We start from the raw sequence: 15157 nt of genomic DNA, 5'->3' as shown, positions 1-15157 counted from the left end.
GCCAAGAGCATAGGGACTGCAGGAGAGATCAGGCAGTCACAGCTACTGGTTCTAGTGGCCCATCTGGTATTTACCACGGTTGTTACAGCTTCGTGAGCAATGTCTGCTTCTTGCCAGATCCAGGGCCTCACGGAAAGGCTGCATCTGTCCTGCATTCTCTCAGACCTGGATATTCAACAGCTTTCTCTGTCTCATCAACAAACATGAAGTAAGCAAGAATCCTACCACAGTTTTACTTGCTTGTGACTCAAGGTCAGCTTTCCCTAAGGGATAAAACAATAAATCTAAAAAAAAAAACCAAAACAAAAAAAACCCACCCAACAACAAACATGCAGAGCAGCAACCAAGCTAGCGGCTGTCCTGTGAGGCTGCACGGTGCTGCACAACATCAGCGGCCAAGATCCCTGCTTGCATAAAGATGGTCACAAAAGCTGAAGCTCACTTCCTTTTGCATAACCCAACCTCCTTATCTTTCATTTCACACTCCTTGCTCTATGTGGGACCTTCTGTCCCTTGCATGAAGAGACGGCTGATGGAACAGCGATAGAATAAAGCAACTGTCCTGCCCTCTGCTGAAAGCTCTGATAGCGGAGCAGGCAGAAGCAGCAGCACTTCAGCAGCATTTATTCCAGCCACTCTTAATTTTCTTTCTCCTGCAGGGCCTGTCACCCAGCGTATACTCATCCTACATCCCCTCTGGTCAGGGCCCCCTGCCTCCTTTGCTTTCTTCCCTTACCTTCACCGCCAAGCACCCCACCACCCACTACAAGACTGCTTATATGCAAAAATTTCCCTTTTTTTTCCTGCCCCTTTTTTTTTTTTCCCTGAGGACTCTTCCCTATCTCCCTGTACTATCTATTCAGCAGTCTCTACCTCCCACAAAGTGCACGCAGAAGCAAGGTAGTCAGCATCACCCTTCAGAGATTTTACAAGATAGGGTCTGTAGACAGTGATTTAAGCCACGCTGTCTATTAAACCACCTTGACTGGATGGCTCCTGCGTTCTAGCAAATTACTTCGTAACCTCAACCCCAACCTATTCCTAGCACACACAAAATCTGTAAATCTCTCCCAGCATCGCTCCATTATGATGATACTTTGCAATGTGTAATACTGTCCTCTAGTGAACAGCCATGATATTGTACATGCAGCCTTCAGCATTGCCTTCAGACACCAGTAATAAATTCACGGCTAAGCAAAACTGAGTTCATCCTGCTGCTCCTTTTACTATTCTACCCTCTGAATCCTGGGAATCCTGAAAGGATTAATGGCACCATTAGGACCACAAAGGCCAGTATTTTCTCACCACCCCCGGAGAGGAGAACTGCTGAGTGTGTGTATACCGGGGCACATTTAGCGTCCTACTTTGAGCCCAAACCACAAAGGCCAAGGATTCATGACAGCTCTCAGCTGACAGCATGACTCTTCAACTCCATCTGCAGAAGTCAGAGGGCAGTGGACTACAGCACGGAAAGACAAGTGGCCACAGATGCCACAATACCATAAAAGCAGTGAGGTTTGGTATAAAAAAAACAAAACAAAACAATCTGACCAACCACTGAGACATCATTAGGTCCATAATTAAGCGTCCACTGAGCAGGAATATGCATCAGGAGAATGTTGTGCTTACAGCACTTTGCTGGCTCTCTGCATATTTCCAAACCGCACAGCTGAGCGATGCAAGCAGGCTCTCACACTGTTTAAACATCCTATACATTACTGCAGTACAAAAATAACACTGCACAGGGATGACTGAACCATGCAATTCCTAATGGCTAGCAAAAGAATGAAAATTTCCAAGACAGGTCATTAAGAGAAGAGCAAGGAGGATAACAAGCAGCAGCACACCAGATAGAACGTGCCCATCTCCTGTTACCTTGCAGTAACACAACAGCAAGAACAGGAAAGTGAGTTCTACCAAATCCAGGGGTGAATCCATCTAATTGCCCCACTTTGTTTACCTACAGTATAAAATACTGAATCGGAAATCAGGATTCTGGGGGAGGAAGCCCCATTTTGCTCTTGACCTTATCAACTTTTTCCTCCCAGTGTACCAGCCCCATTTATTTCACCTGCAAGCTGCTGCTTTCTGTGGATGTATTTGCTGTCTGCCACAGCAGACTCCCAATCCTGGTTGAGACCTCAGTATTACTGCAATAATTCTGCCATACTTACACCCCTGTTGCTTCTGCTTTTCACAGTCAGTCTATTAGAATAGAGTATTTCAGTTGGAAGGGACCAACACCAATCGTGCAGTCCAACTGCCTGACCAATTCAGGGCTGAACAAAAGTTAAAGCATGTTATTAAGGGCATTGCCTAAATGCCTCTTAAACACTGACAGGCTTCGTGCACCTACTACCTCTCCAGGAAGCCTGTTCCAGCTCTACAACGTGGATTTTACTCACTCAACTTCCCTTGGATAGGCATAATTTTTTCAATTTGTGAGAAGGTCAGATGCTAAGGCACATTTTTCAAGTGCAACCTCCTATGGAAGGTCCAAAGCAGCAAACCCAGCTGCCACAGTATCTGTGTCTGCCCAGTGAGTCAAGTCCAGAAGATCACAGTCCCCTTGAGCAGGTCACAGAGAACAGCAGCTCAGGGGGCTTTGCAGCTCAAGGTCAACTTCTTAAACTGACATACAATGGAGACAGTATCTGGGGCAAGACACAAACCTACCAGCTTTAAGAATGGGAGAAATTACATATTTTTAAGGTCAACATGCTCATTCTCAGTTGAGACAAACTATTATTCCTGAAACATCAGTCTTCACTGTGAAATAGAGAATGAGGAGTGATACACAACAGTTTCTGCTCAAAGCATTCAGGGTGTAGGGAAAACCAAGACCCACTGGGAAGAGGCACGTTTCTTGCCCCATCCAGACAAAAGCCCGACCAAGAACCTGGGTGCAGACTCAGGTACTGAGCACACTTTGACTCTTCCCTTCAGAGAGCTCCGAGGCAGCCAGGGTAAACTAGCAGATTAGTCCGGTCTTCAGGGCAGGATTGAACCCCTGTTTCCCTGAGAGCGGGCACGTTCACTGGTGTGGCTCCAGGAAGGTGAGAGCTCCTTGGCTGAGAAGCAAAGGATATCAGCTTGGTTCCAGCATCAAGCTAAGGCAGGCAATGTGGCCTTCAGCCCACAGATGGCTTTTTATCAGCACAAACGCAAAGTTTTCTACATGGATTTAAGACAACTGTGTCCATATGTGTAAGCCCCAACACACTGACTTCGAAAGGCAAAGCATCCTAATGAATCCCATTCCAGAGACTCTCATCCCAGACTGCCTCCTCATGCAGCACTGTTCAGAATCAGGGATGAAAAAACAATAAAATAATAGAAAAAAAAAAAGCAGCTATAAACCTTCTTTGCAGTGCCCCTACCAGCTGATTCCAAGTTAAAGCATTCTCAGGCTGCTACCCAAGAACCACTCTGCCCACTCAGCTAATGGAGCTGAATAGGTTCCAGCCATGGTCTTCCCTGGCCCACCCATAAACTTCTCCACATGCTAGACTAAAAATCTGCTAGTAATATCCAGCCTCAACCTTCCACTAGTGCCCTCCTCAATGCAAAGGCCTGTGCACATTATATTCCAAACTCTTCACCTCCTTGAGGTGAGATGCACTTGTGAAGCAATGACATATTCAAGTTTAGTCCTGCAGGAAAGAATTAATTTTCCATCACAGGCTGCAAAGGAAAAGCCAAGTAGGTTTGCAGGTAGGTCTACAGCCTCCCCTGTTTTAAGTAAATAGTACAAAATCAGAGACTCACAAGCTTTTCAGACTAAGGACCACTTTCAGCCCCGACAGGTTTCTCACTAACCTCCACCTAGATAATTGAAGCTGTTGGAAAAAAACCAACCCAGAATCTCAAAAGGCACAACGGCTCCCCAGCCCCTGGAAGCCATCAAACAAAGCTGATTTACACCAGCTGATATACCCGGCAACTGTAAAGATGAAGCTAAAGGTGTCTGAAGCTAAAGCGGCAAGACCTCATCCAGGCAGCATCCTTTGTAATCACCTGTGGATGGGACGAGGGTTTTAGATCAGATCCTGATGAAATGATGAAACCCATTTTCATCCACTTTTGCAGAGAGTTTGCTCTCCTGACCCATCCCTGCTCCCCACGATACCACTGTGCACACAGACAGATCACAGGCTCATCCCAGTGCCATTAACTAATGAGCACATGAATTACACACACATCATGGCCATCGCTTCTTCTTCCATTGCTGCTCTCCAAGAGACTGCCTTATCAGGAACTGCCCTTTTTAACTTATTTACTGTTATTTGTGCTTTTTACATAGCTTTTCTAGCCCTGATGCATGCAATCAGTGCAGTATATTTTAAATCCTCTCCTGTCTTTCTAGAGGTCAAAATTAATCATTGAAAGTGATTTTTTTATTTCATCACATTATCAAACAGGGAACAAACAATGGCACCCACACAAAATGACTAGGATTTCTTGGAAAAGAGCTCTCTAGAAAACATTTAACACTGTGTGCAACTCCAGCCCTGCTTTCTTTGGAACAGTCAGATAAACATGGGAAGAGGAAAAAGCAGCAAATGGAATGGAAATCACTACCAGAGCACAAGGAAGGTCTCTTACTAGGTGATTTCTGTGGCATTCCCGATGTATGAGCGGCCAGAGGCAGCAGCACGTTCATGAACTACACTGACAAATACAAGGCTGGGTGTACTGGTGGGAACAGTGAAGGCTCAAGAAGGTGTATCAGGGGAGGCTTCTGTCTAATGAGACACGTTCACAAAAAGCAGCGCAGCTTCCCAGATACAAACACCAGCTCTGACACGCGCCACCTTGTTAGTACTGGGAGCATACGCAGCTGGGTTAGATGGCAGGTTTGGTTTCATTCTGCAGTTCACAATTCGTGGTCTTTAAGATCCCAGGAAACAAGCTGGAGTTGGTCCCCACGCTTTCACGACCTCTGTAGTATTTTGCAGCCAACGATGATGCATGCACTGCTCTCCGCAGAAAACTGATGAATAATACTGTCACATAAGCAAAACCATTTGGACACCTCTGCTGGAGACGTATCCATCCAGATGAGCAGATGATTATCAAACCACTGGATCTGGAAGAAATATTTTCCTGAGTAGAATGGCCAGTGGCTTGTAAAACAAGATTTAAAGATTTATCTGAAGACAAGACAGCATTAATATGGAATCCCATTTCAGCTCATTACCAACAAACCTTCTCCCTTTTCACAGGTGTACAACACAGCATGACTGAATTTTCCACTGACGTTTTCCATGCTTTCTGCTCCTGGAAGCATGAGAACAGCCTCTCCCCTAGGACTTTACAGCTCCATTCCCAGTCGCAGCCTGAACCAGGACAGCAGCGTGAAAGCAGTAAGATGTAACAAGTAAGAATCAGCTCCAACAGAACTGGGAGAGGTTTCAGGCTGCTATTGTAATTCAGTTAAATAACCCTCCCTTGCGCAGGGTTATCAACATGAGTCCAGCACATTTTCCTCATTCAGCTACAAAGCCAAGCACACAGAAATGGGGAAAGTCAAAAAGTAACAGCCGCTTTAGATTTTTTTTCTGCAAGGAAAAACTACTGTGATATCAGGGAGCATTATCACATTCAAAGCTACATTATTTTAACTAGGGTGAAAACCCATGTTGACTTCATATATAACAGAATCTACCTGGATCTTTAAAGCAGCTAAAATTTCGCATTGCCTTAGCGTAACTAGGCAAGGACCCAAACTTTAGCTAAGTCAAGCTGACTTTCAAGAATGGACACGCTGTTTGGCCTAACCAAGAGCTTGGCTGCATTAAGAGCAGGCCCCAAAGACCATTGAGCAATCATGCACAGTGAATACTGCAAAAGCACCCTTCTCCATCCTGGGTAAAAAACCCCCAAACTATCCCAGATTAAAACAGTGGTAACCCAGGTTAAACCAGGATCACTTTAGCTTCGGGGCTGCATCATGAGATTGTGGGTAAGGCTTTCCAGGAAAATCCTGTTCCAGTGCTTGTAGGGGCAATCACAAGTTGGTGCAACTCTGCATAAAGTGTTGTCATTCTGCAAACATTGTAGGTTGTATTTTCAGACAACCTATGTCAGTGCTCTCCCACACACACGCGAACAAATACTATATATGTGTACCTCTGTGTGCATCAATTCACACATATTAATTCTCCACACATAAAGGTGGGTGACTTCAGCTTCTTCAGACCATGAAGACCAGAGGCAAAGATGCTCAGATTACACTGCCATTAATCATCCCTGTCCTATTGCTTGAAAAGTCGTGGTTATTTTCAAAATACAGCCCTCGGAACTGTGTTCAGATGTTAAGCATGTGTGGGTGTGTGTACATGAACATTTCCTCCTTGCAAAACGAACAACGAAGCACTGACTTTTGACTCCAGATTCCTGCACAGAGACTGCGTTTAGAGTCACAACCAACGCAGACAGCACAGGTTCACACGCAAATAGAAACTTTTTTTTATTTTAAGAAACCCCAACCCTCACCCTCTTGGAGTCCTGTACTTAGTGAAATGAGCACAACTTTCCCCTTTTCAGATGCACTTAACTCTCTCAAGAGCTTCCCCACCAAGGAAACAGTCACTGTCCAAGGCTCTCCTGCAAGTGGGACATGCTCTTTATATTGTGCAGATGATTCACAGGATAACAAAACGGCTCAAAGTGAGCCTCACCAAGGTGATGATAGAAGGTTGAAGCTGCTGATGCACCCCTGCCCTGAGCTTTCTGCCCAAGGCCTCTATCCAGAGCAAAGCCAGACCTCCTGCTGTTATAGCTCACATTCAGCATCGCTGCTACCATCTTCCCACCCACCCTGTAACCTCTGCAGATCACTTTCCAAGTCAGCGCAAGACAGTGGGTTGTGTAAACCTCACTTACCACAGCTAAATCAGAAGCTGAAGGAATTAAAAGAACATCCCCAGCCTTCCCCCATCTGTTATTGGATTAACAAGAGAGACAGCACCTTCCCGCAAAAGACAGAGGAGATATTGAAGTGTAAGAAGAAAATGCCAGAGAAGAACAGAATCCCTTTCCTTGCAGGCTCCAAACAGGAGACTGGAATAACAGCAGGAACTAAGGTGTATTTCCTTTAGAAAGCCAGACAGCAGAGCATGAAGAGATTGTCCCCTGTCAAGAGCAGAGACCTTCTCTATGACAGAAAGCTTAAGCCTAGCAAAACATTTGATCAAGGACTTCAGTCGAGAGAGAGATGAATTTAAACATACCTATTCCATCCTTTAAACATTAGGTGTCAGGTAGAAAGATCTCATCCATCTCTCCCCTCCCCATCTCACAAACGTGACCAAGGAGACAGTATAAAGTTTAAAAAACAACATGGCCAATAAAAAAAAGTAACAAAACTTTATGAAGTCTATAATCTGCCTGTAGAAGTCACACTGCCAGAGGCAGATACCAAGAACAAAAACTAGGGCCAGAGTTCAGCCACGGGAGTGCATAGCATGATGGTAGTGAATGATGACTTTGGTTACAGAAGCTAAGCTAAGCGGAGTAACCAAACTGCACACCTCACAGAATAAGCCATCATGTGTACGGTGTCACATCAGATGGCCTCCTAATGACAGGGCACAGGAAGGAAAGGCAGAGTAGCTGCCTTAGCCGAATCAAAAGCATGGGGGCAATGGGACTGTGGGAAGCCATCCAGCCCAGCCCTTGTCCCAGGGCAGGATCAGCTCTGACATTTATCAGCTCTGACAGACGTTAGTTCAGTGTTTCAGGAAGCCTCCGTTAACAGCAGAGACTCAACCACCTCCCAGGCAATCCAATCCAATGTTTCACTATTCTCAGAAGCAAGGTCTGTACAGAGGTAATATCTTAGGCCAATAATCTTCCCTTAATTAAGTCTTCTCTGTCCTGAAGCACTAGATACTATCCACTGACTCCGAACATGGGAAATCAATAATACAAGTTTATTTAGCTACATCCTTCAGGGGCCCTTGGAGAGCAAACAAACATCCCATTGCAACAGGTAGCAGCAGAATTCAAGCAATACTGTTCAGTTAGGTAGGTGGAACACCAAATCTTCACCAAGCTATCTCAGCACTTGGGTTTTCAACTAAACACAGGTGTAAGGCAGTAAGTAGCAGGCTCATAAGTAAACAAGTTTCCTAGCAGACCCTTGGGCAAGAGAAATAAATAATTGGAGAAGCTTATAGAACAATGGGATCCTGAAGCGTATGGCATTTGGACTGTCACAGGAGAAAGGCTCGATGTTCAAGGGCTATACAGCTCTCCTTCATTGGCAGGTCCAGTCCCAGGGCACATCACGTGCCCCTGACTGCATTTGTCTCAGGCAAGTGATCTCTTCTGTGTTCTTTAGGCAAAAATCCCAGCAAGAACTAATTTGCAAGCTTTGTCTAACGTCTGACACATTCACTGACTTCACAAGACCTCTGAGCTCTGCACCCCAGAGCTCTATTTCTGCACCACAGGAGCCTGCTCAACGCACAGCTTGGTATTCCTGCTAAAACCCAGAGGACAAAGAAAATACCATTATTGCAGCTCTGGCTTCCTGACTCTCATTTGCCTTTATGGGTGGTTGTTAGCAAGGAACTAAGTTTAGGAACAGAAGGCACACGCCTTCTGGCAGCTGCCTGCACTTGAACAAAAGGACCTGGAGAGCAACTCACACCCATTTATTTGTGCACAGTAAAAATTGGGAAGGAGGAAAGAGCGTAACTCATGCTGAATTATCATGCCAATTTTCTAGCTGGAACTGCTTTAGTTGCTCCTAGAATCTACATTCAAATGATACGAGGTGCGGTGGTATCTCCACCACACCACACTCGCTACCTCTGCTGGGACCGCTTCTACAACTCCACTGCATGTTCTTAGCCAATCCAGCCTGCCAAGACCTCCACTGATGGAAAAGGAGTGCTATTAACTCGGATTCATAAACAGAGATTTGGTGAGCAGAGGGAAAAAGAGCGCAGCAGCAGTGAAAGAGCAGCAATCATTTGCACAGAGATTAAGAAGGATTGGTTTCTTCCCAGAGGGGAAAACTAATTTTGGGGACATCGGACTAAGATATGCAGTTATAACTGCTTTTTACTACACTGATTCCTCCCACCTCACTGTTACCTTTCGTGCATATTTCCTGTATCAACCTGCTGACTCTTTTAAACATCCCTTATCAAACTCAAAATAATATACCTTTGAATACCTAGCAACACCAGGGCTCTGGTTTTTGTCTGCCACCTTCTAGACACTACAACAGAGTTGAGTTAAGCAATAAAGTAGGATGCAGCATCTCCAAGGACAGACTTAAAATGCAGGAAGACAACATAGACTAGACAAGCATCAAGCAAAGACTGTCAGGGTCTCACTCAGCCCCAAAGGAACTGCCTGTACACATCAATCCTCTCCCCCAGAATTCCAGAACTGGAATTAAGGAAGAGCATAGGGAAAGGTCTTGTGACAGGTAGCAATTAATCATCCTTTCACCAGAGGAAATGATAAATTGTATCAGTGGCAAGAACAGATATCACAGACAGCATAAGGGTTTGGAATGAACCAATTTCTGCACAGATGATTTAAGGAAGAACTGTGAGTGGACACAGACATGTCTGTGAGGCTCTGCCTCTGCCCGTCTTTGCATCATTCAATAGCGGGAAGACAAAGGCCAGCAAGAAGGCGAGTACAGACCAGCAGCTGCGAGGATAGATTAAAAAACAAGCTGAAAATCTAAGAAATTATGCTAGACACAAAAGGTCTAAACTCAATCTTAAAATACTCTGTATCACAGAAACCAAGAAGTCTCTGACCTCAAAATAAATAGCTCAGTGACACATGTAAAGCAGAGGAAAGGTGTGCTGAAGTCCTCATCAAGTTATAGAATTTTCCTTTTAAATGCAAAGAAAAGATGGAGCAGCAGATAGCTGCTGAATGAAATACATGAAGCAAGGGAAGAGGTGGAGCAAACCCATCATCAAGAGAAAACAGCCTGAAAATTAGTGGAAAATCCATTTTGTAGGAATTGCTATAAATCCAAACATACCACTTAAACATACACAGCCCAAGACAACTGGTGTACAGAATCTATAGGAGAACACCAAAAATGCATTTCTGTGACTCAGGAAAGCTTTGTCAGGAGGATGCCATCAGCTCATATGATTCAGGTGTACGAAATTTGACTTCAACCAGGGGAATGCAGTCAGGTGCAATAAATCAGGGCAAGAGAGATAAGGGGGCCTACAGAAAATCATAATATCCACTTGCAAATGTTTCCTAGACACATACAGGGTTACAGCAACGTTTCATGAAAATTAGGTATTTCATGAGGATAGAGTATGTCATTAGCTGTAGAATCACAGAATCACTCGGGTTGGAAGGGACCTTTAAAAATCATCTAGTCCAATCCTCCTGCGATGGGCAATAAGCCCCCTCTACCCTGAGCAAGCAGTGAAATCACTGCTTCCCTTGCCAGTGCTGGCAAGGCAGCCACAGTGGGATCCACTCACTCCTGTATCTACGCTGCATAGCCATGATTTTTATTACTATAGATGAGATGTGTGCTGAGGCCAAAAGGCAGAGGATCTCTTCTGAAGGCAGCTGGCAGCACAATGTTACAGCCTTTACCCCTTCCATGCAGGCAAGAGAAGGATCTGGATACAGAACATCCCACGTCTGCATAGCTGCTACCTCAAAAAAGTTTAGTCTCCAAAATTCCTTTGCCCTTGTAAGAACAACCAGGCAGAGCCCTTAAGCACCTCCCACTGAGGGGCTTCACGGCCCCTTCCAGAGGCTCCCTTTGCTGCTGGACACTGGGAGCTCCCTGCTACAGCCAGCTGAGGGTGAGTGTGCACAGATCACCATGGCAGTGCTACCCTTACACATGCACACAGCAGCCCTGGAGCTTTTAGTCAACACAATCCACCACTTTTCCAAGAATTACAGTTATTTTCAAGTTACTCCATTTTATTCTCTAACATATTTTCTGCTCCAGTAGTCTTCCTCAGAGCCGCAAGCTCCATACTTCTTCCTGCAAAAACTCAGAGGTTCTTCCTTTCTCTCCCAACCCGCCGCATGTTTCCTGCTATTGAGTGTAAAAATAAAATGCTACTGTTAACTGAAAACTCAATCACTCACTTCCTCTGATGCTTTTCTGCGTGACAGTCATTTCTCCAGCTGCTGTTAGCCTCTCTCAGAACTGTGGTTCCTTGTTTACAAGAGGTTTTCTGCTGCAACACACCTGACTGGCCTAAGACTTGAGGGAAAAAAGGAGTGATTGCAAAAGGAGCAACTAAGTCATTCTCAAAAGTAAACATCTTGCACCGTAAAGAAAAAAAAATAAAATGCTGATCCATATCCTAGAACAGCACTTCAGCTGTCTTCAGACTAAGTCAATATAATGCTTTTGTGAGGGACTAAAGAGAATAAGGTAAATTCAAACCCTAACAGCAATAACAGCTTCAGATAATCTCCATAAATTTGGGATCAGCTCAGTTTGAAGGGAACTAAACCAGCCTCTCCCCAGACACCGCTGCTCAGCCAAGGCACCCCTCAAGCTGCATGAGAGGTGCAGGCAGCACCACATCACAGACTGGCAGGGGTTGGAAGGGACCTCTGGAGATCATCCAGTCCAACCACCCTGCCAAGGCAGGCTGGACAGGAACACATCCAGGTGGGTTTGGAATATCTCCAGGGCAGGAGACTCCCCCACCTCTCTGGGCAGCCTGTGCCAGGGCTCTGCCACCCTCACAGCAAAAAAGTTCCTCCTCGTGTTGAGATGGAGCTTCCTATGGTCAAGTTTGTGCCCGTTACCCCTTTTCCTGTCACCAGGCACCACTGAGAAGAGTCCAGCCCTATCCCCTTGCCACCCACCCTTTACATATTTGTAAGATCCCCTCTGAGTCTTCTCTTCTCCAGGCTGAAGAGCCCCAGGTCTCTCAGCCTTTCCTCAGCACAGAGATGCTCTAGTCCCCTGATCACCTTTGTAGCTAACCACTGGACTCTCTCCAGCAGTTCCCCATCCTTCTTGAACTGGGGGGCCCAGAACTGGACCCAGTGCTCCAGATGTGGCTTCACCAGGGCAGAGCAGAGGGGGAGGATGACCTCCCTCCACCTGCTGGCCACACTCTTTTTAACGCACATACCTGCGGGCAGGGAGGCCCGAGGAGCAGCTCCCACCGCGAAGAGAAAGCAAAGGGAAGGTTCCTGACCCCCTCCTATTGCACTAGGCCTCTGCCGGGAGCCTTCCTCGCGCTCACCCCTCCTCTGCTCACGGGGCCCTGAAGACGAGCCCTAATCTCGGCCCGGCTGGGTGGATGGATGGGATACCGCCCGCCCTTCAGGCCCCGGGGGGAGGGATGGGGCGGTCCCACAGCAGGGGGCAGAGCCCCAGACCACCACCCTCCACCAGCCCACTGAGGTAAAGAGGCCAGCACGCTGCCAGACCAGTGGCCGTGGGGCGGGCCGTCCACCATCGCCCCCTCACAGACCCGCCATCCGCCTCGCTGCCCCTCACAGAGCCAACGGCCGCGCACGCGCAACGGCGCCACCCCACTCCCGATACGGGGAGGGGGAACATCGCCCCTTTAACCGGCGCCCTCCCCACACCCCCCGGGCGGCGTTGCCCCTTTAAGCCCCGCCCCTCGCCCCCGCCCGCCGTTGGCGGAGCGGCCGGAGCGGCGCGGGCGGCGGCACGAGGCGGCGGCATGTCCTGAGGCGGCGGGAGCCGGGCCGGGCCCAGCACGGCGGGGTCGGTGGAGCAGCGGGCCAAGGGCCGGGCCCCCATGAAGGAGAAGGAGGCGGGGGCGGAGCGGGGCAAGCCCGCCACATACACTGGGGACAAGAAGGCGCGCATGGCGGCCAAGACCAACAAGAAGTGGGTGCGCCTGGCCACTGTGCTGGCCTACGTCCTCTCCGTCTCGCTGGCCGCCATCGTCCTCGCCGTCTACTACAGCCTCATCTGGCAGCCGGTGCGCAGCGGCGGCGGCGGCTCCCCCGGGCCCGGCCCCGCCACCGCCACCCCGCCGCCCCACGCCGCCCCGCTGCCGGGCCCTGCGGCCGGACCCGCGCAGGAGCCGCCAACGGGCCCCGGGCCCGGCCTCGCCCGGACCGACCGCCCGGACGCGCCGCCGCCGCCCGGGGCGCGGGGCAGCCCCTGAGGCCGCCGTCAGCTATCGCCCCCCCGCGCCGGAGGGAGGACGGGCCCGGCGGACCGCGGAGGGGAGGCCGGCAGCGGGGGGATGCCGCGGCCGGGCGCGGCGGAGGACCCGGCCGGCGGCGAGGCGGCCCCGGCGCGGCGGAGCCCCGAAGAGCTCGGGCTGGAGACTGACCGGGCCCGGGTGCCGGCGGGGGAAGGAGACGTTTGTACTGGGTAGAACTGCGGTATCTTTAACGCCCCCCAACCCCCCACCTCGTGTTTCCTCAAAAAGGGAATTTTGTGGCTTCGTTCTTCTCCTCACCAGGGCTCGCTTCTCCCTTTGAACCTGCATTGAATTCCTGCGCTATTTATGCCCGTCTGTTACTTATAAAAGGATATCGGTGTCCAAAATTCCTCACTATTTACAGGATCAGCTGGGAACAATATGAATTTAGAGGCTGTAATCCATTGTTTAGGTAAAAACAGTTTTGTTTAACAATGAGCATAAACTTATTTAAAAACATGTGAAAGGTAAATTGACTTGTTTACTATATTAAAATATTTTCCCAATATGAAAGTCTCGGTAACGCAGTATGTTCTCTTTGGTGGTGGGAGGAGGACTTGAGGAGGAACTGGAAGGGTTCTCTGGGTAGCCAGAATGGTTTGCCCGCTGTCATGGGCAACTGTGGCATAATAACGTTGTTGATTCATTTGTCGTTGGTCTCCTTAGGTGAGGCTGGTGAAACCTCCGTGATTAACTCCCGTTAATCACGGCAGCTAAGCGCTGGCGATGGAAGAAGGTTTGATCTTCAGGGGGTAGGTCTGTGCCAGCCAGCTGGAGATGTGCCCTGGCCCTGGGCAGGCTCTCTTCCGTGCTCCATGTTTTCCTGCCCTGTAGGCTTCAGAAATGTTCTGCTCGGCTGTATCGCAGTCTCTAACGACTGTAGGATGTGAGCTGTCAAGTAGGAGACTGTAAGACCTCTGTCATTCTGAGCGGCTGCTTTTCAGATTGATGGTTTCGGTTGAACGCCTTAATTGTGAGGCTGCCGGGCTATTCCGCGTCCTCTGAAAGGATCCCAGGAGTTCAGATTTCCTCTGCTCTAATGTGGTGTACGTATTTCGGTTATGCAAATCATGAAGATACTGTAAAATACAGCACTTGACTTTTTTTAAAGTTGGGGGGGAAATTAGCTGTTTCATACGTAAATCAGTATGATTGCTTTGGAGAAATGCTTTGGTGTTGCGCTAAGGCTGTGTCAGCTGGGCATTCCTTTACAGCATCTGTTACAGGTAGAAATCAGGAGCAGCGGGTTTCCAGAGAGAAATTGGGCAAAAGGGGGGAGGGGTTTGGATGTGATCGTCCACCCTCCTTTTCCATTTTCTGGGGAGCCTGCGGGAAAGTCTGGATGTTGTTAATGCGCTAAAAAAGAAGGGTAGCTGGTGGGAAGGAAAAAAGATGATGCTTAGTCATTTTAGCCAAAAGCCTGAATGTGGCAGGTGGCAAAAGACCAATGCCGCCTTTCTGCAGGGCAGGTAGAGGAGCCGCTGAAGGAGCTGAAAGCCCGGAGCTGCTGGAGCGAGCGGCTGCGCTGCCACCCTGTCACCTTCTGCTGCTTCTAAACTCTTGCTGTTTCTCCTCTGCAGTGGCAGGGCCGAGGGTGTCCTGGCAGCAGCGCCAGCTCGCAGCTTTGCCCAGGGGTTTGGCTGGGTTTAGCCCCATGTGTGTCTGTTCTGTAGCGTTGGGTGATGGGGTTCCCGTGGCAGTTCTGGCTGCAGCATGCCGATACCTGCTCGTGGGGCTGCTGCACGCAGGCAGTAGCTCTGGGTCCTGGTGAGAAGGATGCTGTTTGCTCTCCTTGCAGCCTCTGGTTTTACGGGGAAAGGCTTTCTGCAGCTCTCTAAGGGAGGAACGAGTAAAAGAAAAACAGAACAGGCTCATTGTTTGGTGCCAGTTGAGTTTAGTCTGTGTCTTGGCTCCGGTGCTAAATGCAGAACCAGTTGGGAAGCATCTCTGGGAGGGAGCTTGTGTTTAACTTTTAAAAC

At 48.4% G+C, this 15157-nt stretch overlaps 2 protein-coding genes across 2 annotated transcripts in view; one reads left to right on the top strand and one right to left on the bottom strand.

Annotated features, from left to right (window-relative positions):
- PLCB2 (phospholipase C beta 2) overlaps window positions 1–12271 on the bottom strand; it is a 63848-nt gene extending 51577 nt beyond the window's left edge. Inside the window, exon 1 of the mRNA XM_054198741.1 lies at window positions 12123–12271. The gene's annotated coding sequence lies outside the window, so the exon portion shown is untranslated. The remainder of the gene's footprint in view (window positions 1–12122) is intronic.
- Window positions 12272–12405: 134 nt separating this feature from the next.
- INAFM2 (InaF motif containing 2) lies at window positions 12406–13691 on the top strand. The gene has a single exon (XM_054198772.1). It carries the CDS (start codon window positions 12762–12764, stop codon window positions 13134–13136), a length of 375 nt encoding a protein of 124 aa, XP_054054747.1. The 5' UTR covers window positions 12406–12761; the 3' UTR covers window positions 13137–13691.
- Window positions 13692–15157: the final 1466 nt, after the last annotated feature.

Source organism: Rissa tridactyla, chromosome 4 (genome assembly GCF_028500815.1).
Source record: "Rissa tridactyla isolate bRisTri1 chromosome 4, bRisTri1.patW.cur.20221130, whole genome shotgun sequence".
Lineage (NCBI taxonomy): Eukaryota > Metazoa > Chordata > Aves > Charadriiformes > Laridae > Rissa > Rissa tridactyla.
The sequence above is the reverse complement of the archived record's forward strand: the minus strand, read 5'-3'. Positions and strand labels throughout refer to the sequence as shown.